The sequence below is a fragment of the Trachypithecus francoisi genome, unplaced genomic scaffold (assembly GCF_009764315.1).
Source record: "Trachypithecus francoisi isolate TF-2019V2 unplaced genomic scaffold, Tfra_2.0 Lachesis_group3, whole genome shotgun sequence".
Taxonomy (NCBI): Eukaryota; Metazoa; Chordata; class Mammalia; order Primates; family Cercopithecidae; genus Trachypithecus; species Trachypithecus francoisi.
The window spans coordinates 149186622-149205211 of NW_022681468.1; the positions used below are offsets into that span (position 1 = coordinate 149186622).

Consider the following 18590-nt stretch of genomic DNA (forward strand, 5'->3'; position numbering starts at 1 on the left):
GCATGCCATCCTCTCTTACTACTCTGGGCCCTGCCTGCCCAGCTCCTTCCCCCACACCCCATGCTGGCCTGGCCCACTGGGCACTCACTGCAGATCCTGCTGCCTCTGACGCACCATGGGGCCAGCACTGTGCCCACGCGCTAGCAGGCTCTCCGCCAGCAGCCGGCAGGTGGCCACTCGCTGGCCGCCCATCTCCACTTGGCGCTGAAACTTTGCAAACTTGGTGCAGAGGTGCTGAGAAGACGGGAGTGGGTGACAGGGTAGCCCCCGAATGGTTAGGTGGCAAGCAGCCTGGGAATCCAGGCACCTCAGTGCCCAACTGGGTGATGTGGGCTTGGACGGCTATGGCGTCTGCCCGCTCCACTCAGGAGGTCCACCTCAGCCAGGGCTCACCGCTCAGCACCACCTTCTCCCTCTGCCCCGCCAGGGCCAGCTTCCCACCCCACAGGCTCTGCCCCAGGACACCCTCCTTGACCCTGGCCCTCTTCTCACCAGGGTGTGCTCGGGGTCCTCCCCCAGGCTCTCCCCTCCTTTGGCCGCCTGCTTCTGGCGTGCCAGCCAGCTCTGCAGGTCCTCGGTCTCCCTCAGGAACTCGTGCAGCTTCAGGGCCCCCTCCAGTTCCCGGTCCCTGTGGTGACAGCCCGTGGTTCCCCAGAAGTGAGTTGCCCGCCCCCCGGGGGCCAGCCAGGCCAGCCAGAGGGGCCAATCTGAAGAATGGGGTTACTCGTGGTCTCTGTCCAAGCCTGCAGCTCGTGATTCAGGCAGTAGTAGACACAGCAGGGTGAGTGTAGGGGCAGAGGAGGGTGTGGACATGGGGAGATGGACAGCAGGGAGTTGTGGGGCCTCACTGAAGAATTTATGGAAAGAGGTGAACAACGCATACCTTTCTCCCAGCACCTCTCTACAGCCTGGGGTCATGGGTTCTCGACTTAGGGCCATGGCACGGGAACAGTCAGCTGTGGCTAGGCCCCCTGTGCCCACCGATGAAAGGGGGTACGGTGCCCTCACCGTGTGACCGCCAACGCCTGCAGTGCCTGCAGCTGCTCCCGGAGCCTCTCCCGCGCCACACGCTGCTGCTCAGGGGCTTCAGGGCCAGTGAGCGTTTGGACCCTCTGGTCAAGCTCCTCCATGGAGTTCCAGCAAATGGTTAGTTCCTCCCGTAGAGCCTGTGATGAATGAGGACCACGCCAGGCTCAGCCTGGGTGACTCATCCACCCACCTGTCCGTCCCCCACCCATCTAGTCACCAATCCTCATCCATTCACCCACCACTCACACACCCATCCATCTACCTCAACTCATCCATCCGCCCGCCCAGCATCCACCTACCCATCACTGATGGAGTAAGGACTTATTGTTCCATAAAGTGAACACCTGGTCTGTGCCCACTGAGGGCTCATTATTTAGCAGGGAAAGGTGAATGCTGGCTAATCTGGGCCAAGGAAGGGAGGGCACAGGAGGCATTCGACTGAACCCCAACATCCATGTATAAGAGAGAGGCAGAATTAAGCAAGCTGTCCAGTATAAGGGGGAGGGGTGCTCTGTGAGGCCAAGGCTACAGGCCTTTAGAAAAGGTTCTCTGAAGGTCCTGTCACAGAACACACTGGAACTGGGGCTGTGCAGAAAACATGCCCAGACAGGAGGACACTTCAGTGACAGCAGGAACCGGGACTGCTGTGGGCTCCAGGCTTTGGAGCTTGTGTGGTTCTGGGAGTCCGAATTCAGGAGTGAGGAAGGGGACTTCAAGACCTCCCTCCCTTCAGCCAGGGGATGTTTGTGGGAGGAGGTCGGCTTCAGGAAGGGCATTTAGTTAGCTCGAAGGATGAGAGGCAAAGCCTGGGAGGAATAAACCTGTGGGAGATATGGAGCAGGCTGGGCAGGTGACCTTGACAGAGGAGAAGAGTGCGAGGGGCGGGGTAGAGAGGAAGCAAGAGGAGGCAGAGAAACCCCAAAGCCACAGGGAGAGGCAAGACTCATAAGAAGATGAAGGGAGAAAGCGTGTACATCACAGTGCCCTGGTCACTTTGGAAGAAGGGGCACTGTGGGATCTGGGTGGGCAGTGGGGATGGGGCTGTGTCTCCAGGAAGCAAGAGCAGGGCTCCGTGCCTCTGAGAGAGGGAGGTGACAGCTCTCTCCCTGTGGTCCATCATCACCCAAGCCACACTGGAGGGGAGGCTCAGGATGTGCTACCTGGTGCTTCTTAATGAGCCTGAGGGTGGCTGCCTCGTCTCTGCCATAGTCCTGACTGCTCACCAGCGGCTGCTTCGCCTTCACCCAGCCCTCCAGCTCTGATACATCCAGAAAGTACTGCCAAGAGTGGGGCCGACTCACCTAGAGGATCTCAGGACTCTCCATCAGCCCTGGAGACATCTGCCCCTGCTCTCCAGCATGCTGCACAAAGGGGCTTCTGTGCCCATAAGGGCATCCATCAGCTCCCGGCCCAGAGCCCCTACTGACCCGCCTCCCTGAGAGTCCCACAGGTGGTCCCTCAAGGAGCCCTGACTTCTGCCTCGTCCCCCAACCTCACCTCTCTGCATCCTACCTGCTGGAAAGTGACAGCCTGCTGCAGACACCGGGCCCGCGCCTCACATGCCCTCTCCAGCTCCGCCCAGCGGTCTTCCAGCTCCTGGCACTGCTCCACGATGTGTGGGGCTTGGGGGTGCCCTGAAGCTGCCAGGCTCCGCCCAGAACTCAGCACCCGTTGCACCTGCCCCTGGTGAGCTTTTACCTCCACCTGGAGCTCCTGCCATAGAGCAGCTTGAGAGGCTGCTGCTCTTAATCCAGGGATGTCTGGAGCAGAGCCATGGATGTGGCTCCAGGCCCCAATCATGGCAAGATCCCCAGGGTCAAAATAGCTGGGGCAGAAATTTGGAAATTGGGATACCCAGTGGGGAGGGCTTAGAGGCCAGGACACCTGAATAGGGACAGAGGGTTTCTAAGGTCTGGGAAGCGAGTGTCCGGAATCATGTGGGAAGAAGAGGGCTATTACCTTGTGCTTGCAGTGAAGGCTCTGAGCATCATTCAAGCACTCGGCATAGCAGGTGGGGTCGCTGCAGGGCATGTGCTCAGCCACCCATGACAGCTCCATGTTGCTCAGGTCACAGAACTGGTGCAGCTCCACTGAGGCCTGCAGCTGCAGGCCCCGCATGGCCAGATGCCCCTGCAGAAGCTCCAGCCTAGGAGAAGGAGGAAGAGATGGGAGAGGTTGGAAACAGAGTGAGGATAAGGCTCCTGGTTCTTTCCTTGGCCCAGCCAGGGCCCGTGAAGAATAAGACCAGGGAACAGAACAAAGCCCCATCTGATAAAGAGAGGCAGCGGAAGGGCGCCACCTCATGGCCTAGATGACTTGCCTGACCGCACTGTGGGGGTCCTGCTGAGGATGTATAATGGGGTCTCCGACTCTCCCATCCAGAATGACTCTACCCATAAGGGAGGAAGTCTAGACACCCGGGTCCTGTGGATGCCACCTTGTGGGAACTTAAATTCACACGGGGGAGTGACACACAAGTGAGTGGGAGGACAGGCCCCACCTCCGGAGGTGCTTCTGGGTCTCTTCCAGGATGGCCGGGGAGGCAGCCATGTTACGGGCCTGGGAGGCGAGGGCAGCCATCTTGGCGGCCAGGGTCTGGCTCTCACTCTCCAGCTGGTGGTGCTGTTTCTGTAGCTTCCGGCTGGAGCGCAGGTCCTGCCCCATTTCTGTACCCTGCAGGGCCCCCTCAAGCTGCTCCAGCTGCTCCTTTGCATCCTGAGGAGGGATACAGGAAGCTGCATTAGGCTCTCCGTGTATTGCACAGCAAGTGGCCTTCCTGGGCTCTGGGACTGTAGGATTTGCAGGACCAGGTTCGCCAGGGACCTCTGTCCCCACCACTGCCGACCCCCAACCAGAAGTGCCCAATCTTCCCGTTCCCTCACGCTCCTTTCTCCCTGGGGGACTCAAGCTGTGCTGACCACACGCTGGGCACACAGGAGAGAATCCTGTATTGGCCGACTGAGGGGAAAGCCACGCTCAGTTGTCCTAGGCCAGAGGCCTCCAAAGGCTGCAGAGCCAGGGTCAGCAGAACACCCAGACTTCTCCCTCCCCATTCTGTCCAGCTCAGACCGGACTCCATCTCCCTCTTCCCAGTGGACCTGCAGCTGCCTCAGGAGCTGCTCCTGCTGTCCAGCCTGCCGGAGCTCGTCCCCACGCTCAGTCATCTTGCGGTTCAAGGCTTCCCACCTGCTTCTCAGGCCTTGAAGCCTAGTCTGTATGTCCTCCTGGCCGCCGGGCCTCCTACTCAACAGCTCTCTCCCAACCTGGAGTGGAGAGAAAGGCCCAGGGAGTTTGGCTGAGCTGCTGGTACCACCAGTGGCCGCAGCAGGCTGGACCTGGGTGGCCGTGGAGGTGAGGGGCTGGCCACAGCTGCATTCCACAGGCTGCCTGGACGAAAGCAGTTCATGTGGCCCCAAAACTGCAGGTAGGAGGGCTTTCCTCTGACCCCTGCAAATGGAGTGAGGTGAGCCGGCATTAGGTTGGTGGCTGGGGAAAGCCGTGTTCTGGTAGAGGTGGTCAGCTCTGGGACTTGCCACGGAGAGTTGAGGGGGAAGGGATGGATGGTGGCAGCTTTGGGACTGGTTTGGGTGCCAAGGGGATGCCAGCAGCATCAAGGAGGCTTGGGGAGGGAGCTTCTAAGTTCAAGCTGAGGCGGATTCTTCCTTCAAAGACTCTTCCATGAAAACAGGTGGTGCAGTAGGGTTGGGAATTTGAAGACGAGGAGGCTCTACACTCTCTGTCCCGTGTCCCCCACCTGCTGCAGGGCCTCCACGTGTCTGCGGGTGGCGAGAAGCTCGCTCTCAGCTGCTTCGTGCCGCTTGAGTGTCTGCAGAATGTTTCTGCACGCTCTGGAGGGCTCATGTGCCACCATCAGCCCCTTGTCCTCCATCCACTGCATCAGCTCCGCCACATCCCGCTTCCACTCCTGCCAAGAACCGGGCGAGGGTGGGTCTCAGAGCATGGGGGTGGGGGCTGCTGCAAGGACCTACCTCTAAGGGAAGGGATCCCCCATGGGGAAAAGCAGGACCAGAGCTGGTTCTGGGTGGGGCCTGAGGTTGCTGCTCCCCATGTGGGGCAGAAGGGCTGTGCCCAGAGAGGAGGAATGCCTGTCGGGTCCTTGCTGCTCTAGCCCACATCAGATCCCCTACGGCTGCACCTCTCCAAATATAGGGGAGCTCAGGGAGCCCCCAGCCCTGTTCTGCTGTGGGGACTGAGCAAACATTGGACAGAGCCAAGACTGGCAGCTGGTGCCATGACCTGTGCAAGACCCTAAAGTGTGGCCCAAAGCACTGGGTGAAAGGGCGTGGTGGGAGGAGGGGGAGCATGGGCTTAGTTCAGAGGCCCAGACATCAGGTCCGGCCCTGCGTCTGAGGGTGGCGTGGCCACAGCCCCAGTTTTCCTCATCAGGAAAAACCTGAGCTGTGCTGCCTGCCTCACACAAGGTGTTGAGAGGATGAATGACACAGCATGTGAGGGAAGTGCTCTGTAGGCTACACAGAGCTCTGCATGGTCTCAGGCCTTCTTCTCAGGGAGGCCACATGCGCCCTGGGCCCTGCCCCTCACCTGGAGCTGGAGGGAAGCCAGCAGCTGCCTCCTCCTCTGCTCACTCCTCCCCTGGAGCCTGGTCCACTGTGCCTGGACACTCTGCAGTTGCTCTCTGACCCTGAAGGGCCGGGGAAGTTGGAGGAGGGCATGGGAGAGGACTCCCACCGCAGTGCGAGGTGCACTCTCCCCTCTCCCCCTACTCTCCCAGCCCCAGGGCGGCCGTTTGTGCAGGCTGAGAAAGGGTCGTCTGCGGGTGCTGCAGACTGAGGCCAGGCTCACATGTGTGCAGCTGGGTGCTGGGTCCGAACCAGCTTCTCGCCGTGTGCCCGCAGAGCCTCTGCCCGAGGCCCCAGGGTGCTCAGGAGCCACCCAAACTCCCGGTGCTGCTGCAGCAGGCTCAAGGCCTCCCTCACGTCCTCCTGGGAGTGCAGAGACCTGAGGTCATGCCTGGGAGGGTGGGGGTCAGGACCATCTCACTCGCCACTGTCCCAGCCCAGCTTCCCAAGGGGAGGAGCGCCCTCCAGTGACAGGGAGTGACAGCCTAGCTCCACATTCCTGCTCCATACCCCAAGGTTGTCCAGGTGCAGCCAGGACTCGTGGTTGGCACAGGTGGCAGTGAAACCATCCACTTCTTGGCCAAACTTCTGCAGCTCCAGCCCCTCCTGCAGCCACTGCTGCCTCTGCTCCCACACAGCCTTCAGCTCCTGGCCCTGCTGCCCCAGGAGCCTCAGAGTGTTGGCCACCTCTTGGGAGTCTGGGCAGTCCAAGGCTGCCATGGGCTGGCTCTGAGCGTCCAGCTGCTGCAGCCTGACCAGGATGACAGGCAGAGTCAAACCCCAGCAGGCCCCCCTTGTCAGTCTCCTTCTCCTCTCACCTCCAGGGTTCATGCATCTTGGAGCATGAATGAGACACTGAATGTGATAGGCCCAGCGAGTGCTTAGGATGCAGGGGTTCCCAAGCTCCCACCACCTCCAGCTGGCCGTCCTTAAGTGTGGACTGTCAACGGCCGATGCCCGGACTAGAGGACATGCAGAGGCAGCACAGCGCAAGACAGAAAAATCACACAAGCCACACAAGCACCTGATCCCAGGGCCACTGTAAGCCCCCATGGAGACTTTGAACAATTAGAAAAGGTGCCCCTTTCAGCGGGTGCCTTGGGAACAGGTAACACCCTTGTGTGAATTACAGCACGGCTCCACTTCCTCTGAGCTGCTGCAGCCCTGAACCAGGTACTGGAGTCTGGCAAGCTGAGGACCAGATGCATTTCAGTGCCCACTTGACCACCTGCCAAGTGCCCTCAGGTGGGGCACAGCCTGTGGACTGTCCCTGGTGGCCTTGCCTGCCTGCCAGCCCATAACATCATCCCTGCAGGAGGAGAGGCACCGCCTGACTGAGAAGGTGGGTATCTCAGACCCATGGGTGGGTCCTGAGTCATTCCGCTTAGGGGCCAGTGGGGTCCGTGTTACCCAGGATGGCAGGGGAGGCTAGATGCCCTGATTGAAAGCAACGCATCGGGCCCACCTGGAGGGGGCTGGCCAGGCCTGGGCTGGAGAGAGCCTCCCAGGCAGCTCAGTGTCCTAGGTCTCTCCTTAAAGTGTACAGGCTGCCTGACCCAGTCCTCAAGCACCATGCCAGATGCCAACCAGTCTGGGCCCCTCCCCGGGGAAATCACACTACTTCCTGCATGCTCTTTCTAGGCCTGAACTCAGAGCCCAGAGCCCAGAGCCCTGGGCCCAGCCCAAAGCACACCCCTTCTGCCCTCCTGTCCTGACCTCTTCCGCCACAGGTGGATCTCCTCCAGCAGGTCTTGGTGCTCCCTCAGCAGCCGCTGAGCCGAGGCCACATCCACTGACTCCTCCTTGCTGCGCAGCTGAGCCTGGACACTCTCTGCCCACAGTAGCAGTTCCTGGTTCTCTTGCAGGAAGCTCTGCCGGGCCTGAGCCTCAGCCTGGCCCCGGGCCTGTTGGGCCACTCGTTCCTGTACTTGCTTCAGCAGCCCCTGCAGTGTCTCCACCTGTCCTTGCAGAGGCTGGCTCTCTGCGTGGCCTGACTCCTCGACCCTGGGAGACAGGGTGCGCTGCACAGTCAGTGCCCTGTCCTAGGCCCAGTCCCCAGGCACATGTCCTCCTCCCAAACCTGCATCCCCAGGGAGAGTGCTGGTGACTCTGAATGGCCCACCTCACCCTTGACCTGGGGGCAGCAAGAACATAGGGCTCTTCCTGTCCCCAGGAGCATTTTCTGCTGATCATCCCCCCCACCTTTGCCAGAGCGCTTCTGACAGCCCCTCCTAACTGTCCTCTCCCCAGCCCAGTTTCTGTCCCTTCCTCATTTCACTACCCTGCCCACGCCTTCCCATGGTCGTCACTGCCTCCCAGTGCCACCACTGCACTGGCCGTACTTTATGACCACCCTTTGGAGAAGGTGGACCCTCCTCTCCAGCACCAGGGTCTTCTTCTGGGCCAGCTGCAGGGTATGGCGGGTGTCCTCTGAGCTCCCCGGCTGCAGGGCCTCCAGCTGGAGGAGCACGTCTTGCAACTGGACCTGTGTGGGTCCACACTCCTGCAGAAAACTGCACACTTCCGCACTGTGTGCCAGCTGCATGGCCTTCTCCCTCTTCAGGGCCTCCAACTGCCCCCACCTGGGCAGAGGGTATGAGGTTGTCTCCACCACAGGGACACCTCCCCATCCATCCTGGAGCCTTGGCCAGAGCCTCACATGACAGAAGCTGCCAGACTGGCTGTCCCTTGCCCCTTCCCTGTGCCTCGGACATGTCCAGCCTCTCCACCTGGCATGGTGGGAGGCAGGTGAGTCAGGCCCAGGCTGGGCATTGTGTCCGCCTGCCTCACCACCTGCCCTCCTGCCTCGTTCTCACCTCTGGCTCAGTTCCTCCTGCTGTCGTTGGATTTGTGTGGAGTTCCCAGGATATCTCTGCCTCAGTTGCTCAGCAGAGCTGCTGACCTCAGCCCAGAGGCCCTTTCCCACAGCCAGGGCAGTGAGGAAGTTCTAGGGAAAAGGAGGACCCAGGCCTCTTGGGGGGCTTTTTCTTTTCCACACTCCCCTCAAGCCTATGATGTACCTCAGTGGTCCTCTCTGCTACAGGAGTGCCCACGTTGCCTGCCCCTGGAAGGACAGCCATCTGAGTCTTAAGGGCCAGGAGGCCCTGGAAATCAGGCCAACTCTCTACTCCCCTCCCCCAGGCAGGATGGTAGTTAAACTGGAGAACTGAGTTACAGCAGTGGACCACAGGGAGGCAGGGGCAAGGCGAGGAGGAGGTGCCAAGCTCCCAGGGCTGTACCTCATATTTGAGCTGTGTGACTTCCGGGATGTCAGCCTGGGGCTGCACCCTTTGCAGCAGTGCTGTGTGCTTCTCCAGCCACAACTGGAGGTCCCTACAGGAACTGCAGAAGCTAAACAGGGCCACGGCCTCCTCCAACCGCATCCTGCGGCGCTGGGGAGAGGTGGGGTGAGGGTCGGGGAAGGTCAAAGGGGTGCTCCTCCCCATCCCAGCCCAGCAGCAGAGCCCAGGGTCAGGACCAGAGGGGGTCCCTGCCTCAGTGCTGGGCCCCACATCCTCTCTCAGAGGTCTCTTGGCACCACCTGGAGGGAGCTGGCAAGGGCTTAGGGTAGGGTAAAGGGACCTGGCAGTGTGCTTCTGTCTGGCCTTGCCCTGCTGAAACCTCTCAGTGCCAGCTCTGCTCTTAGGTGAAATCCACACCGCTCCCCCCACCTGCCTTTCTAGTCTCTCCTCTGGCCATGGCCTCCCCAGCGTCTGTGCTGCAGGCACCCGGGTCTTCCCTTCCTCCACCGGGCCCCCTTCCTACCTTTGCACAGGTCCTGGCTAGCACCCCTGGGTTTACCTGCTTTCTGTTTCTCATTCAAGCCTCAGCTTAAAAGTCCTTCCCTCCAAGGTGTCTTCCCTGACCTCCAGCCTGACCTGGGCTACCTTCTCATGTGATCCCATCACACCCGCATCTAATGAGCTGTCTAACATCTTCTTGGCCATAATAAAAGCTCCTTGAGGACAGGGAACATGTCAGTCACTGTCTTCTCCCCTGGGATCATTGCGCAGGAGTTGCTGGCACAGGGTAAGGACTCGAGCGTTTCTTGAAAAAGAAGTGTTACCTCTGCCAGGGCCCGCACACTCTCATAGTCCTGACCCAAGTGGTCCTGTGTCTGGAGTATGGTGTTGGGATCAAAGTCAGGGTCAGGCTCAGCTGGGAGAGCCATCTTCCAGGCATCCCCAGGGTGGCACGAAGCCTCACTCCAGGGCCCTGGGTTCCTCAGGCTTTCTCCTGGAGGGCTCAGGGCAGACTTCACCTGTGTGACAGAGGGCAGCGTGTCTAGAGAGGGCCCCATCAAGCAGCAGGGGCTTTGGCCAGGCCACCCCCGCCTCTGTGCCCTGAGACCTGGAGGGCCTGAGCTGTAGCTCAAAGGGTATGTGGGACATGGGTCTGGGGGACAGGAAGCTTCCTTGGGGCTGAGAGTCGAGGGGCCAAATGTGAGCACAGGATCCGATGGCTTTGATTTCCACATCATGTGCTACACACAGCTTCTTGAATGGGGGCTGTGAGCCAAGCTGTATGTGTTTTAAAGAACTCTGGGGGCTCAATGAACTGACCAAGGGGTGTCAGAAGGCAGTCTGAGGCAGTGATGAGTCCAAACCAACAAGGAGGGCTAAGTCAGGAGAGACAGCCAAATAGGGCTGAAGGGTCACTACCGGCCTGGATGAAAGTGGAGGGAACCTTCCTGGAGGAAACTGCTTAACGCTCTGAAACTGCCAGCAACGGGAGCCAGGCCAGGCTGTATTTGGACGCCCTGGGTTGGCTGGGCGGACAGGATTCCACTACTTCCGGGCCAGGTCAACAGGTGAGATGCCCCTGAGGACTAGGGTGAGGGACACCCACAGCCACGGGAAGGCCACGAATTCCAGGCCAGAGGCCACAAAGGCCCTCCCATTTTTGTCCTCTGTGTGGCCCAGCGGCAGCAGAGCAAGGGAGACCAGGCGACCTTCCCTGTCCCCCGTCCGCACCGTGAACAACGACGCCCGGGCCGAGGCCGCCCGCGCCTCCTCCTCTAGCCGCTGCAGCTCGGCCGCGAAGGCGCGCAGGACGCGCTCCAACCGCACGTGGCGCCGCAGCAGCGTCTCCGCGGCCGCCTGGTCTTGACCGCAGGACGCTCTCTCCAGCGAGGATCTCCGCTCGCGCAGCCACGAAGCCGCCTCCGCCGCGTCTGCGAAGTACTGCGGGAGGGGGTCGCGGGGTGTGTGGATGAAGGGGCGCGGCTGAGCGCTGGCAGGTTCCGGCACCCCCATCCCCCGCCTCGCAGGGCCCCGCCCCCACTCCGCCCCGCTACCTGCAGGACCAGCAGGGCTGTCTGCAGCCGTGCGCCCCGCTCCACCACCCGGGTCTGAAGCAGCTGCCACGCGCCCTGCACGGCCTCTGCCCGTTCCCCGGGATCCGGCTGCGTCAGAGGGCTGCGGGCGCTGAGGTCGCGTCCCCTCCGCACGAGATCTACGCACACGGCCTGGTGGCGGTGGACCTCAGCTTCCAGGGCCTAGCGGCGGGCAGAGCAGGGGGCTCAGTGAAGGAAGAACAGAGGAGGGCCGGGGGGCCGAGAGGGAAGGGTGCAGCGCTAGGGACTGGCGGGCGTGTACGGGGAGCTGCCACCTTGTGTTTCTGCAGGGTGCCTGCGATCTGGCTGAGATCCCGGCCCAGGACCGCATTCCCCACCCGCTGTCCGCACTCCTTCAGCCAGGCTTCCTCCTCTTCACAGTTGCACAGGAACTCTGCCCGCTGTAGGGTCTGCTCCAGCAGGGCCCGCCTGAGGGACAGTAGGGACCACTGAAGGACATGGGGAGTAGTGGGGCATGGGCAGTGGGTTCCCCTCCGGCGTTAGACACTCCCCCTAGGATTCTTCTTTTCCCTGGATGACTCAACAGGTGAGACAGAGGCTTTGGAAGTGAGGGTCAGTATGGAGAAAACTGCCAGGCCAACAGTACTTTAACCTGGGCAGGAGATAATTTGGGTTACAGAAAAGTTTTGGGAAAGGTGGAAGAGTTGGGGCAGTCTCTTACCGGGCCCTGACAAGAGCCACCAGGCTCTGGTGGAGCTGGGCCAGTGTCTTGGCCTTGGCCTGCAGCACCTCCACACTGGTGCCCAGGGAGGAGTCCAGCTCTGCTGTCTGCTGGGCAAGATGGCTCACATGGGCTCCGTGGGCCGAGACTTGGGCCTCCAGCAGGTCATGCCTCTGCAGCAGCTCCACCACTTCTGCCAGCTGCTGCCCACAGGCGGTGGACCTGGCTGGCCCCTGGCCAGAGATGAGTGGTCATTGCAGTTGTCCCAAAGTGCTGGGTCCCTCTGAGCACTGGCACTGGGGAAGTCCCCCCTCCTGCTGTGTTTCCCAAGGGCCTGCTGGTCCAGTACCCACCTGCAGCTCCTCCAGCTGGTGGGAGGCAGCCTCCACCTCCTGCAGCAGGCTCAGCACAGCCTGCATGTCTGCCACCTGCTTCCTCTGCCTCTGTAGACGCTGAAGGAGCCTCTGCCAGCGCAGGGTAACTTCCTCCTGCCTGGAGGACGTGAGAATAAGGGAGATCTCCTCTGGCTTGGGGCAGGGAAGCTACTTCAGGGCTCCCGGTCCGTGGTGGGGCTTGGCTGCCCTGGAGGAGTCTGACCTCTGTGGCTGGGGCAAGGCCTATGGACTTTGAGAGCATCCTGGCAGGGGGTGGTAGGGGCAGTGTGTCCTATCTTTGGACACATGCAGAGAAGCCAGAAGGAGGCCTGGAAGGATCAGGCTGTCAGGGCCCCCTACCTTGCATGCAGTCCCCATCTCAGTTGATGAAAACTCCATCCTTCCAGGTGTCCGGACTAAAATCTTTTTTTTTGAGACAGAATCTGCTCTGTCACCCAGGCTGGAATGCAGTGGTGCAATCTCGGCTCACTGCAACCTCCACCTCCCAGGTTCAAGTGACTTTCCTGCCTCAGCCACCTGAGTAGCTAGGATTACAGGCATGGGCCACCATGCCTGGCTAATTTTTGTATTTTCAGTAGAGATGGGTTTCACCATGTTGGCCAGGCTGATCTTGAACTCCTGACCTCAGGTGATCCACCTGCCTTGGCCTCCCAAAGTGCTGGGATTGCAGGCGTGAGTCACCGGGCCCGGCCTAACATCTTGATAACTCATTTTCTCACAGGCCACGTCTGATCTGTCTGCAAATTCGACTTGGCACTGTCTGCAAAATCTATCCAGAACCTCACCCCTTATCCCCACTGCTGCTCCGTCCTGGATTACTGCAATAGCTTTGTAACTGGTGTCTCTGTTTCTGCCTCTGCCCCTTGGATCTATTCCCAACATGACACCCAGGTGAGCATCGCAAAACAAAAGTCAGATTGTGTCACTCCTCTGCTCAAGTCCTCCACTAATTTCCCATCTCTGAGTAAAAACCAACTCGTTACTGTACCCTGCAAAGCCGGGCTTGACCTCCATCCCCACCCCTCACCCCTGTGCCCGCCTGACCTCAGTTCCTGCCACTTGTTCACTTTGGCCAACACTGGCCTTCAGGCTATTTTTCAAACCTGCTAGGCATGTGCTCACCTGAAAGGACACTGCATTTGCCGTTTCCTCTGCCTAGAATACTCTGTCTCCCCTGTCTGCATGGTCAGCTCCCCACTTCTTTCTGGTCTTTACTTGGAAGTCAACTTCCCAGTGAATCCCCTCTAGCTACTCAACCTTAGCACCTCATATTCCCCTATCCTCTTTATTGTTATTATTATCATCATTATTATTATTTTTTTGGAGATGGAGTCTCACTCTGTTGCCCAGGCTGGAGTGCAATGGTGCCATCTCTGTTCATTGCAAGCTCCGCCTCCCGGGTTCAAGTGACTCTCCTGCCTCAGCCTCCCAAGTAGCTGGGATTACAGGCGCCCGCCACCACGCCTGGCTAATTTTTGTATTTTTTAGTAGAAACGGGTTTCGCTCTGTTGGCCAGGCTGTCCTGAGCTCCTGACTTCAGGTCATCCTCCTACTTCGGCCTCCCAAAGTGCTGGGATGACAGGCATGAGCCACCGTGCCCAGCTTCTCCTTTATTATTATTATTTCTCTATTACCACATGCTATGAATTTTTCTTATTTGTCTGTTTTCCTTAGTAGTGTGTAAGTTCATGAGGGAGGGAATTTTTGTTTGTCCTCTTCTCTACTAAATCTCCAGCAGCTAGCACAGTGTGTGGGACATAGTAGACACTCAATAAATTATTGTTTAGTGGATGAATCAGAAGCTACCTAGAAAGTGCTTTACCAATAGGGATGAATTACTGATGGTGGACTTGCAAGCATCACTGGGAGATAGATCTTTGTAGAGGGAGCCCTGAACCCATAAATCACCCCTCTCCTCTCTGGCAAAGAATGGGCACATGACATGGAAGGATGGGGGTGTGGTAGGAGAGCCTCAGCCAGTTGTGAGGAGAGTTCATGTGCTGGGGCTCACCTGCGGGCCACATCTGCCCAGCTGTGGTACTGCTCCTGCTGGAGAATGTCTGCAATCTCAGCCAGGGCCTGGAAACGCCCCTCCTGGGGCAGGATGCCAACTTCCAGCCTCTGGACGGCTGCCTCCACTGTGGCCAGGCTGGCTGGCAGGGCTCTGGCCTGGTCCAGCACCTGCTCTGCATCCTTAAGGAAACTCTCCCGGAGAGCTGCCTTGCGCTGGAAGCGCCGGGCCAGGGTTTCTAGCCGCTCCAGCTGCAGTAGCCTCTGCTGCAGGGCCTGGCTCCTTGCGGCCTCTGCCCATTCCAGCCCTGCCCAGCACTGGGACAGCTCTGCAAGGCCCAGGCCCTCATGAGGCAGGAAGAGCCTGCGGTTCTGGGCTTGGAGTGCTGTCTGTAGCCGAAAGAGCAGGGCCTCTGCAGCCCCTCGCTGCTGCAGCCGGGGTGGCTTCTCCTGGGTGCGGAACACGGTGAATGCTGCCAGTAGCTGCCGCATGGCGGGCAGCGAATCTGGGAAATCCCGTGCCTCCAGCTGCGCCTGCTTCTCTGCAATCCAGCATAGCAGGTCGGCCACCAGCTGCTCGTACTGGGTCTGTAGCATCTCTGTCTCCTGGAGCTGAAGCAGGATCTGGTGGAGGGTATAGGAAGGGGTCAGGGTCCTTCTCAGGACAGGCCCTGGAATGGACACTGAGTGCCAGCCAGAGTTCCCCAGGTGGCCTGTAAGCTACTTCTCTGAGCCGAAGATCCTTTGAAGTGGTGGTACCCCCACCCCAGAGAACCGGGTTTGCTTGCATTGCACACTCAGATCCAGGAGCTTGGGGCCCCTCTCCATGACCAAGGGTGAGGCTATCCTGCCTTCCTCCTCTTGTTTTATCCATTTGGCCTCACTGGTGGGGGTTGAGGCCCTTCAGGCTGCTGTTCTTTTTCTAGGCCGCCTTTCCCTTCCCTGCACCCCCTACCCCACAAAGCAGCTCATAGTCCTTGGCCTGTGTTCCCCCCAACACCCCAACTGAGATACCCACCCTGAGAAGAGCACTTCCAGGCCTCAGCCTCTGCCATCGTGTCCAGAGAGTAAGAAAGCCCCCCAGAAACATGAACTCTGTGTACCCCAGCCGGCAGAGTCTCTTCTGTGCCTGTCCTTGCAGAATCCTGGCTCTCTAAGCCTTTTAATCCCATTAGAAGCTTAATAGCCTGAGAGTTGGGGAGAAGGGAGAGGCCCAGGAGGGGCCATTCCTCCCCTGGCTTCCCTTGTATGCCAGGCACCATGCTGGGCCCATGACCCGTGCTCCCTGGAACACTCACAAGGCCCTCTGTTATCCAGGCACCATCATCTCCATGTGATCGAGGGTGACAGTGAAGCTGGGTGACTTGGCCAAGGCCACACAGCTAGTACGTGGCAGGGCAGGCTTCATGCTTAGGCCTGTCTGCCTCTGGAGCCCTTGCTCACCCCACCCCTCCTTTCTCCCCCACCTTAGTGAGTCTCCTCTGGACAGTCTGCCCCTGATGCAGGCGGGAGCAGTAGTGGTAGTAGAGGGAGACATAGGTCATGATGGAGCGCTCATCTGGCTGTGTGGCTGCCACGTCCTCGGGGTCCAGCAGCTGAGCGATGCCCAGCTCCTGCTCAGCCACCAGGAAAGCAAAGGCGAGGTTGTGCAGTGGGCGGTCTGGACTCAGGGAGCTGTAGTCCAACAGGTCTGGCCTGGAAAGAGAGCGAGAAGGGCTCTTCACCAGCAGGAACCTATTGCTTTCCTTTCAGTAGATTCTTACATGCACTCATGCTCCTATTGGCCATTCACATCTTCTTGTGAAGTCATTTTCCCAATAGTTATCTGAGGCCCTGCTGAAGGAGTAGAACCATGACAGAGAAAGAGGAGGGTTCATTCGGCACAGGGACCAGGCTGGGGGGCTGGGGGAACCTCCAAAGGGCAGGTGCTGCCAGGGTGAAAAACATGAATAGAATTGAGGGGCACAGGAAGTGCAGAAGACTGGGGTCAAAGGTAAACTTGGCCAATCTCGTGGCATTGTCTAGGGACGGGAAAGGGGCTAACCCAGAGCAGGGACTCAGACATCAGCCCCTTCTACATCTGTGTCCACTTTCCCTCCTTCAAGCCTAGAGATGTGGGACAATGGGCAGGCTGAGGACCCAAACCCAGGCGTCGTTGGGCCAGTGGGCGGAGGCCTCCTGATGAGGGTGGGGTCACACCTGTGGGCATGGATGAGGGCATTGAAGCCCAGCCCATCGCTCCAGCTTCGGGAGAAATCGGTAATGTTCACGTTGGTGTAGCTGGCTGTCTTCCGCTGGCACCAGACCAGTAGGGCTTCCTTGGTGGACAGCAGGGCTGCGCTGGCCCCAAACTCCTCCTGGCAGGACAGGGCAGCAGGGTCACCATACAAGGACAGGGTGGGGAGGCAGACAGCCTACAGGCTGTGGGAGAGGCAGGCTGGCCACAGCCGGATTCTGCTTCTCCCCGGCCCGGGGTCAGTGTGACTCTCCTCTCTTTAGAGTATCTGATTTTACCCAATTTTATCCATGGTGGGCAGGGGTTGGGGGTGAGAGCGACGGGCCTTCCAAAGAAGTGGAGCAAGGGAAAGCCATCACTGCAGAGGCACTGGCTTTGCATGACCACAGGTGACCACACAGCAACAGCTCCCATTTGTTGAGCCCTCTGATGGGTCAGGTGCTGTGCTAACTGACCTCGGGCTCATGGGATTGCGGCTGGGTTTCATGAGACTGGGTCCCGTCACTGCAGGCTTTCTGTGAGCCAGGCCCGATGTTATGGGCTGGAGTGCAGTGGTGCGATCTCGGCTCACTGCAACTCTCGCCTCCCGGGTTCAAGCAATTCTCCTGCCTCAGCCTCCCTAGTAACTGGGATGACAGGGACACACCACTATGCCCAGCTAACTTTTTGTATTTTAATAGAGACGAGGTTTCAGTATGTTGGCCAGGCTGGTCTCAAACTCCTGATCTCAAGTGATCCGCCTGCCTTGGCCTCCCAAAGTGCTGGGATTACAGGTGTGAGCAACCACGCCCAGCCTCACTTCCTGTTTATAAACTCAAAATATCAAGGTTCAGCAGGCTGCACTTCCCCTGCCCTCTGCGCCCCAGAGCTTGGGTAGGAAGGACGTGCATGGTGCCCACATGACGGGGAGTGGAGTCTCAAGGCCCTGGGTCCTAGTGAGGTCAGGCCCCAGTACCCTGCATGGTGGGGCCAGGCTGGCAGACGGAACTAGGGAAAATGCTGGGATGGCTTGTGAGGGAGCAGGGCTAGCCTGAGCCCAAACACATCTGAGTCAGCAGCAAGCAGAGCCAGAGGGGGCTGCAGACAGGCAGAGATGGTGCTGCTCCCAGGGGCCTAGGCTGCAGGGGGCACCTGAAACTGGCCGGGGGCCTGGGGAGGTGAGTATGGCTTCCTGAAAGGGCTTGAGGTCAGTTAGAAATTCATCCGCCCCTTCAACCTTCAAATAGATGCTCAGCCCTGCAGACACACAATTCTCCTGCCCTCCTGGGGCTCAGGCCCTGAGTTTCCAGGCCGTCCTGGACTTGTGCCAGATGTGTGGCTGAGCGTTTCATTCTCTAGGTTGACTTTCCTTACCTACTAGAATTGAGTTTTAGGTGGCAGTTCGGAAATCATGAAACTATGAAAAAGGATAAGTATAAGGACTCTTTTTTTTTTTTTTTTTTGAGACAGGGTCTCACTCTGTGACCCAGGCTGGAGTGCAGTGGTGCGATCATGGCTCACCACACCCTCGACATCCTGGGCTCAGTTTATCTTCCCACCTGAGCCTCCCGAGAGCTGGGACTACAGGCATGTGCCACAAAGAGTTTATAGTCTTTCTGATCCAGTGCGGGGGAAAGAGGTAGAATGGAGGAAGCAGGGGGCCATGAAAGAAATGCTGGCTTTGGTCTGCAGGGTGCCAGGGACTCTGTAAACCTCCAGAGCTGGGACTCCCTCCACACATTGCATTTCTCCCAGCAGTACATTGTGGTATAATGGAAGTTACAGAGCCTCAGTGCCAAGTGGGGAGCAATACACAGGGGTGAAAGTGGGTGCTGGCAGTGACCATGAACCCTCCCTAGGGAATGACTTGCCCAGACCTGGTTTGAAGCGCATGGCCCTGGCCCTCACTTTAGCATATTACAACGTTACAGTATCTCTGGGATCCTGGGTTCTTCACCCATGGTTGAAGAGTGAATATTTTTTTTTTTTTTTTTTGGAGACGGAGTCTCACTCTGTCGCCCAGGCTGGAGTGCAGTGGCCGGATCTCAGCTCACTGCAAGCTCCGCCTCTCGGGTTTACGCCATTCTCCTGCCTCAGCCTCCCGAGTAGCTGGGACTACAGGCGCCCGCCGCCTCGCCCGGCTAGTTTTTTGTATTTTTTTTTTTTTTTTTTTTTTTTTGAAGAGTGAATATTGACTTTGCAGTTTCCAAGATCTCCTATGGGAATCATAAAAGTTGCATGGAACTTCTCAGTCCCCAGGAGTCTGAGGTGAGGCGAGGGCTGGGCTGAGTCACCAGGTGCTGGGTGCTGGGGACTGAGCCAT

At 59.0% G+C, this 18590-nt stretch overlaps 1 protein-coding gene across 2 annotated transcripts in view; it reads right to left on the bottom strand.

Annotated features, from left to right (window-relative positions):
• Window positions 1-18590, bottom strand: part of SPTBN5 (spectrin beta, non-erythrocytic 5) — a 53415-nt gene that overhangs the window by 24567 nt on the left and 10258 nt on the right. For both annotated transcript variants that reach the window (XM_033190504.1, XM_033190505.1), the window contains 25 exons: window positions 16252-16409; window positions 15519-15747; window positions 14054-14676; window positions 12001-12139; window positions 11648-11880; window positions 11241-11394; window positions 10927-11127; window positions 10604-10813; window positions 9697-9891; window positions 8870-9022; window positions 8447-8577; window positions 7973-8212; window positions 7347-7634; window positions 6141-6381; window positions 5854-5993; window positions 5593-5692; window positions 4784-4954; window positions 4128-4292; window positions 3530-3744; window positions 2989-3175; window positions 2542-2742; window positions 2190-2306; window positions 1009-1166; window positions 493-628; window positions 89-234 (listed from right to left, as the gene is read on the bottom strand). In XM_033190504.1, the coding sequence (XP_033046395.1) occupies window positions 89-234; window positions 493-628; window positions 1009-1166; window positions 2190-2306; window positions 2542-2742; window positions 2989-3175; window positions 3530-3744; window positions 4128-4292; window positions 4784-4954; window positions 5593-5692; window positions 5854-5993; window positions 6141-6381; window positions 7347-7634; window positions 7973-8212; window positions 8447-8577; window positions 8870-9022; window positions 9697-9891; window positions 10604-10813; window positions 10927-11127; window positions 11241-11394; window positions 11648-11880; window positions 12001-12139; window positions 14054-14676; window positions 15519-15747; window positions 16252-16409 (4931 nt within the window). The remainder of the gene's footprint in view (window positions 1-88; window positions 235-492; window positions 629-1008; window positions 1167-2189; window positions 2307-2541; window positions 2743-2988; window positions 3176-3529; window positions 3745-4127; window positions 4293-4783; window positions 4955-5592; window positions 5693-5853; window positions 5994-6140; window positions 6382-7346; window positions 7635-7972; window positions 8213-8446; window positions 8578-8869; window positions 9023-9696; window positions 9892-10603; window positions 10814-10926; window positions 11128-11240; window positions 11395-11647; window positions 11881-12000; window positions 12140-14053; window positions 14677-15518; window positions 15748-16251; window positions 16410-18590) is intronic.